General features: G+C 42.5%; 1 protein-coding gene across 3 annotated transcripts; it reads left to right on the forward strand.

The window, feature by feature from the left end:
• Positions 1–2,113: 2,113 nt before the first annotated feature.
• On the forward strand, positions 2,114–6,468 carry LOC136463360 (beta-1,2-xylosyltransferase XYXT1-like). 3 transcript variants are annotated; one of them, XM_066462361.1, is made up of 5 exons: positions 2,114–2,360; positions 2,589–2,669; positions 2,767–2,865; positions 2,957–3,019; positions 4,976–6,468. In XM_066462361.1, the coding sequence occupies exons 1-5, from the start codon at positions 2,222–2,224 to the stop codon at positions 6,154–6,156; spliced, it is 1,563 nt and encodes a 520-aa protein (XP_066318458.1). In that variant the 5' UTR covers positions 2,114–2,221; the 3' UTR covers positions 6,157–6,468. The 3 variants fall into 3 exon arrangements, with proteins under 3 accessions (XP_066318458.1, XP_066318460.1, XP_066318459.1); XM_066462363.1 differs by having other exon boundaries at positions 2,598–2,669; XM_066462362.1 differs by having other exon boundaries at positions 2,116–2,360; positions 2,595–2,669.
• The last annotated feature ends 1,143 nt before the right edge of the window (positions 6,469–7,611 follow it).

The following is a 7,611-nucleotide window of genomic DNA, read 5'->3' on the forward strand; positions in this document are numbered from 1 at the left end:
AAAAAATGGACCCTAGCTCGGCGCCACCGATGCTGGCGCCGAGCTCGGCACCAGTGTCCCTGGCGCCGAGCCCCTGGGCTAGGGCAAACTTACATGGAAGGAAGTTCGGCGCCAGTCACTCTGGCGCCGAGCTCGGCGCCGTAGACGCTGGCGCCGAGCTCGGCGCCGTTGACGCTGGCGCCGAGCATGCCAACATGGATATATAAAATTTTGGCTAAGTCCCTAAATTTACCATGAGATGGACATGCTGAAATTTGTTAAGCCTGGATTTTTACCATGACTTGGACATTGTCAAATTTGATTTTTACCGTGGGACAGACATATGCAAAAATTTGTTAAGTCTGAATTTTTACTATAACTTAGAGACTAGAATTACCATGGATATGTAATTTGAATTTTATTGTGACTTGGATATGTTAAATCTGTCTAAATCTGTGATTTTACCATGAGATAGACATATGTATATTTACCACGAGATGGTCTGCTTTTTACCGTGGCTAAGTCCAAACTTGACGAGACTTGTTTTGTTGTCATATCCTCAGAGAATACTCAAACACGTAGTAAGGTATTAAATTGAGTTGCTATACAAATTTAGAAGATAAAATATCGCAAACATGTCAATTCACTACTACAAAATAGCACTGTATTCAAACTTGTGGTCACTATTTAGCCATGTTAAAAACTGATTTAGGTTTAGGTCCAAAAAACAAAGTTTGTTGTACTCAACTCAAACTACAACTTCTATTAAAGATCAAACTTTATATCTAAAAAAAACTATAGTTTTACTGTGGTCAAAACTGCATTATGAAAAAGGGTGTTAACTATTGATCCAACACTTAGAAATAATTTTAGGCTCGTTCATCAACATGAACCCTAGATCATTTTTTATCCTAAGTATTTCTATGTTGTTTTAAGTGCTCAAATATCAAGTCAGTGTAAAACTCTAGAGTTAGCTACATTTCTCAATATCCAAGTCATGGTAAAATTTTAAATTTGTCAATGTCCAAGTCATGGTAAAACTCTAGAGTTAGCCATTTTTGCATATGCCTGTCCCACAAATTTCAGCATGTCCATCTCATGGTAAATTTAAAGACTTAGCCAAATTCTAAGTTGTCCATCTCACGGTAAATTTACCATCTCATGGACAACTTAGAATTTAACAATGTCTAAGTCATGGTAAATTTAGGGACTTAGCCAAAATTTTATATATCCATCTCACGGTAAAACTAGGGTGTTAGGTTAAATTTAGTGGTCGGCGCCATGACCTATGGCGCCGAGACGTTACCTTGGCTTGCCGCAACAGACTAGGCAGCGGGCATGCACTACCTCCGGTAGTATCGTCTCTACCGCTCTGAATGGTCTCCCGGCACCCGCAACAGGCTAGGTTAAAATGTTTTCAAAAGAGACCAAAATACAAAAATTTCACTTCTGCTCGCGCATCAATCGATCCATCGACAGACTGGTCTGGTATTCAGCCCTACCCGTCTGGGACGGCACACGGACGGCAAGGCTTGGCCCTGCCCGCCCGGCTGCATGTCCCTGATCCAGCGGATTCTTCTTTCCTTCCTCCCCCTCTGGCGTAATCTGGCCCTCTGACCTCTGCTGTAAAATCACGCACGTCGTACTTTGCTATTCACGCACGTCGTACTGCATGCTCGGCGCCAGCATCTACGGCGCCGAGCTCGGCGCCAGAGTGACTGGCGCCGAGCTTCCTTCCATGTAAGTTTGCCCCATCCCAAGGGCTCGGCGCCAGGGACGCTGGCGCCGAGCTCGGCGCCAGTATCGGTGGCGCCGAGTTAGGGTCTATTTTCTGAATTCTTTCCGCCAGGGGTCTATTTGTGAGAACTTTCGAATAAAGGGCTAAAAAGTAAAAAATTCGGTATCCACGTCGACGTCAGGTCACTGTCACGTCCGACACCTCGCCAAGGCGTCGGTGCCATTGGCCATGGCGTCGAGACATGTTTTCTTAGCGCCAAAAGCCACGGCGCCGAGATCAGGATTTATAAACGAAAATCAAACCATCGTGAGCCTATTTGTGAATATTTTTTAAAAATAAGGCTGAAAAATAAAAAAAAAATTCGGGGGCAACCAGACTAGCCTCATGAGATTAACGAAGCACATCGCTAATTGACCCCAGGCCCAGCTCCAGGAAGTAGAACAGAACACGAGAAGTTGACTATCGCGAGGTGGCCAGAGGCCAGGAAGGAAAAGTAGCGGCGGCATGGGGTCGCCCAAGGCGGCCAAGAGCATGCTGAAGCAGCGCATCTGGCGTCACCGGCTCATCGCGCCGTTCGCTGCCGTTCTTATCACGGCCGTCCTCGCCCTCGTATTCTCCGGCCTTTTCGCGCAGGATCCAAACGGTGAGCTTTCGATGGTTACAGTTTGACAGCTAGTGCATCTTTCTTCTCTTGCTTTCTTAATCTATGTGGCTTCAAAACTTATTCCCTTGTCTTACTTGTTCATGGCTGGAAGGAGGTCTTGTCAAAGCAAGGAAGTTCTTTTTTTTTTTTTTGTTCTGTTTTAGTTGGTGGAGTTTGGGTTTTGGAATCAGGACCGGATTGGTCGGATTTGATAATTTGGTTTCCAAGGTGCAGCAGCCAGTGGATCTCCCAACAAGGAGGATCTTGCAGCAGCGGCATCTGATCAAGAATTCGATGATGGAAATTCTGGTTTGGCATTGTTACTTCTCTTACTACTATTTCATGTCCCAATCTGAGGTGACTAGCTAATTTGAAGTTCTGAATCTCGTGAGTTGGCGAAATGTAGAGCCCAATCAAGCTTTCCAAGGCACCATGCCTGCAGCAGACGAGGGAGGGACAGCAACGGCAGTGCCGGCCCAACTAGAAAGAAGCACTGGAGGATCTGGTATGCCGCCCTGGTATCATCGTGAAGTAGTTTCCAGATGCTACAAATGCAGCTCACACTGTCTATACTTGTTTTCTGGACTCACATCTAGAACCTGAAGAGAAGCAATCGCCCACACAGGACCAGGAAGGAGAAGAAACCACTGCTAAATCAGGTACTGTGCAGACACATCTCTATTTGCATGGTTTGTTTCTATGCTGTGAATACACTGCTGGGTAAATACAAAATTCGGTACCACAAGGCTGGACTAGTATAGCAAAGATAGTGTGTTCCAACTTCACCTGTGCTATCGGGCACTGAGTAAAAAGGGCAGTTAAAGGGAAAAATGGCGTGCTTGTGATTGGTTAGTAAAGCCCTTGCTTCCAATGGAATAAAAATAAAGATAAAATCTAGTGATATGCTTTAGTTGAACCACATGTAAATTATCATTTGTTGTAGACATTTCTTACATTTAGCAGCTAATTATTCGTACTGATGGTCCATGTGTTTGGAAGTCTTGTGCTCCTAACTTCCAAAAGTTGTTTGAGGGCAATAGCTGTGAAAATTAAACAAGTTAAAAGTTTCATAGTCTTGGGCCACATTGGTACAAAGAATCGGAGGGAAGATTGCAACAATTTTTTTATGTATACCTGTAGGATCACACTTTCGAAGTTTAGATATACCGTGTTAGCATGTTATCTGAGGGCGATAATTAATTCACTTTGAGGACTAAGTATGATGACTGCATTTATTTATATTTGCTTAGATCCTCCATAAAGCTTGTCTTTTCAAAGCCTTAGCTTACAGCAGAGGGCTTAGAATTAACCTGTCACAAATGAATTCCCACAAAGAAAAAAAGGTTTGATTGGCAACCAATATGCTTTTTATGAAGTTATTTTGTAAAAATGTCACAGAAAAGCATAAATCGTGTTTTCTTTTTGTTTTTATTTCTAAATGTAGCACAATGTTCATTTATCATGGATAATAGGACATCAGAGTTTCAAGTGCTGAAATAGGAACATTTATTATTGTATCAAACAAAGGCATGGTGCTTCATTGAAGGAAACAAAAATACATTAGTACAACTAGAAGTATCCCACTAGCACCCATGATTTTCTGGTTTCTTGGATTAGATCTACTTCTGTATTTAACAGATGCAATGTTTCCTAATCTATTTATACTTTCGAAAGTATACCATGGAAAGTTTGAAACATGCCTTTCCATGAAATTTGATTTCTTTCAATGAAACAATGCTGGCTTCATATAATTACACCCTTCCACTTTGTCCAACGAAATGTATCTTAACGATTTAAGGTGTGGCATACAGAGGATGTTGCATTTTGAGTTATTTTGGAGTAAAGGACTACCATCTCCAGTCTTATTTGCTTGTTTATAGGAGATGGACACAGTCCCTTCATCAATTTTCTCCATTTCTTTATCGAAATATATACTAACAAAATATTAATAAAATCATAGAGATATAGAAGTACTTTTGAGGTTGATCTTATTAAATATTATTCTCATGTAATATGACTTATCTACACATTTTGATCTATAACAGTAATCAAGAAATGGAAGTTCCATTGCACAGAATCTAAAAGATGAAATGTATTTTGTACCTGAAGAATTTATCCAATCTAAGTCCAGCTGAACATTTTGGTTTGATTTGGTTGTGTTTTACAGTAGCACTACATGATGCTTTTGAGGCATTTTCTAATCTTCTACGATATTGCACAATGAAAGCAAATCATGCATCATCAGATATTTCGTTACTGATGTGATTTGATGGCCATTAAAGTACACAGTAACTTTATCCTGAACTGCATACTTATCCAATTCGTACACAGTTCATTTGTTGTCACAGCCTACATGCGCGATAGGTATACCATTAGAGCTTATTCCGTTGAGTTGCTCTTTTGTTTTCCCTAGATGCTCCCACGATGTGGTGTTATCCCTATATTTGTGTCCTATAATTTAGTCCTTATGGAACAACTCTGTATCAGCCAAAGCCAAACCCTTTCTTTGCTCGCAGTGACAGTCGCTATTGTTTCAGAAAATAGAAACCATCAATTGTTTAATAATTACATGTACTAACATTTAAAACTGCCGGCTGCATATTATTGACCAACAGGTTTAGTTCAGAACACAACATGCACACCTCGAACCGGAACAACCATCTGTGATCTCTCCAACCAGCGCTTCGACATCTGTGAGCTTTGTGGTGATGCTCGCACCATTGGTCGCTCCTCCACTGTAATGTATGTCCCACAGTCCCTTACTTCCAATGATGAAGAGTGGAATATTCCAGCACAGTCACGGAAAAGCCTTCCATGGATCAAGAAGGTGACTGTCAAAACCCTGAAGGCTTCCCACCAGGTGCCAAGTTGCACATCCAGGCATGCCATACCGGCCATTGTCTTTGCATTAGGCGGGTTTACAGCGAATGCCTGGCATGACTTCAGTGATGTCCTTGTCCCTCTGTTTCTTACTGCCCGCCAGTTTGACCAAGATGTCCAACTACTTATCACCAATAATCAGCCCTGGTTCATCAAGAAATACTCAGCAATTTTTCATCGCCTCACGAGACACAATATTATTGATTTTGATGCAGACGAGGAGGTCAGGTGTTATCCACATGTCATTGTTGGGCTGAGGAGCCACCGGGATCTTGATATTGATCCGAACTCTACACTGCAGAACTACACAATGATGGATTTCCGTTTGTTTGTCCGTGAAGCCTATGGATTACCTGCACCTGAAGTGGATATACCATACAGGGCTGACAAAGATGACTTTGAAAAGAAGCCCCGGATAATGCTCATTGACCGGGGCAAGACACGAAGGTTCATGAATATGCCTGATGTTTTGAGAGGGCTTGATTGGTTTGGTTTCGAGGTGGTCAGGGCAGATCCAAGGATTGATTCTAATCTTGAGGAATTTGTCCGCCTAGTTGACTCATGTGATGCAATGATGGGTGTTCACGGTGCGGCCTTGACTAACATGGTGTTCCTGAGGTCAGGCGCAGTGTTGGTGCACGTTGTACCCTACGGGATTGAGTTCATGGCTAACGGATTCTACGGTGCACCTGCAAGGGACATGGGCCTAAGACACGTGCAGTACAGCATCAATCCAGATGAGAGCACACTACTGGAGAAGTATGGTGGGAACCATACGGTGATAAAAGATCCAGAAGCCATCAGGAACAGTGGATGGGAGAAGGTTGGGGAGTTCTATATGACCAAACAGGACGTTGTGCTCAACATGACGAGGTTTGGACCTAGTTTGTTGAAGGCAATAGAGTTCATTGTGTAGGTGGATGAGATGAGGTTTGTGTTAGCTACGGAATTTTACCATTTTTCACTGAAAAATGAAGCTAGTGTACACTGTCTTTTTTGTATAGGTTTTATTGGCCCTGTTCGGCTTACCTTATATTCGGCTTGTTCGGTTTCTTTTTTTTAGCCGGAACAGTGTTTTTCTCTCACAATATTTCAGTCAGAATAGTGTTTTTCAGCCACTTTTAGTAAGCTGAACGGGGCCAATGTTCTTGTGCTGCTTCTGTACAGAGTTGAAAATGTATGATTCGATTGATTGTGCTATGGATGTTACAGAAAAGATGATATTTTGGTTTACTGATGTTCAGTTTAATCTTGCCTCCAAATTGCACTCTTGGCATCTTGGTTGCTGCCTGTTCACAATTCAGTTACTGTCTTGTTGATGGACACATGAAACCAACAAACAAGGGAAATCACCCAAAATAGTGAAAAACAAATACAAGCAAGGAAGGCTATCAAATTTTGTGGAGTTCTATTATCTGATCCTGCTTTCAACTAGTATAATTTTACAAAGAAGCATGTAGTTAAGCAAGGAATGTTGTCGCTTATACTAGAATAGTAGAATGCTTGTCTATTGTCCTGTGCTACGACGGAGACACTCATGACAGATACCAGAAGATGGCACCCGCACGTTGCTACCGCTTTCAAATTCAGAAGCTGTCGCCTATCGACAATCATTGGAGATGTTTGGTAAAGGTTTACTAGACATGGCAATTTTACTGTAGACATGGCGCGATAGCGGGGCTAAAATTTCACCGCAGGATATTTCGCATATAATTTTTTTTCAATATATATAAATATGCAACATATTGGACCATAAATTCATAACACAATGACCATAACAAGAATACAATGCAAAAAACATTAGATTGCAGCGATTCATTCTAGATTTCATCAATCAAGATTTCAATTTGTTTTGGACTAGAGAAGAAAACAAGTGGACTGAAAAATGGATCTAGGATAGGGAGACGTCAAGTCTAGCACAGCTAGGGGGGGGGGGGGGGGGGGGGGCGCTGAGGGAGAGGGGTAGTGCCGTGCTGGCTGCTGCTGACTGTAGTGACTGCCAATGGTTTCAAGGTCGTCCGCTCCGCCGTTGGACGATGCAGGTTGCCGATTGCAGGAGCGAGGGGGCGAGTTGAGCGGACATAGAGGCTGGGAGGGAGGGCCGAGGTGGATCCGGGGAGGGGTGCTAGCTGCGTCGTGAACTCTGCTGACTTCCAAGTCAATGTGCCGCAACTCATTTATATTTCTACACCCGCGAGCGTGTTCATGCGTTGCTACGGGACAACTAAATCTTTTATAAAAAAAACATACGGATCGCACGATAAGATAACAATACTGTTAAATTAAATACCGACGTTAAAGTAATATTTAATTCAAAAATCAAAGTTCGTGAAATTAACACAGTTATAGAGAGCGCGGCGTCGCAGGCTCA

This window comes from Miscanthus floridulus, chromosome 7 (assembly GCF_019320115.1).
Source record: "Miscanthus floridulus cultivar M001 chromosome 7, ASM1932011v1, whole genome shotgun sequence".
In the NCBI taxonomy this organism is placed as follows: Eukaryota; Viridiplantae; Streptophyta; class Magnoliopsida; order Poales; family Poaceae; genus Miscanthus; species Miscanthus floridulus.

Bases quoted from the DNA above. Each gene is read 5' to 3' on its own strand.
- LOC136463360 (XM_066462361.1), top strand. From the start codon at position 2,222: ATGGGGTCGCCCAAGGCGGCCAAGAGCATGCTGAAGCAGCGCATCTGG. The intron at 2,866-2,956 runs GTATGCCGCCCT...ACTCACATCTAG, and splicing joins AAGAAGCACTGGAGGATCTG to AACCTGAAGAGAAGCAATCG. The intron at 3,020-4,975 runs GTACTGTGCAGA...ATTGACCAACAG, and splicing joins AGAAACCACTGCTAAATCAG to GTTTAGTTCAGAACACAACA.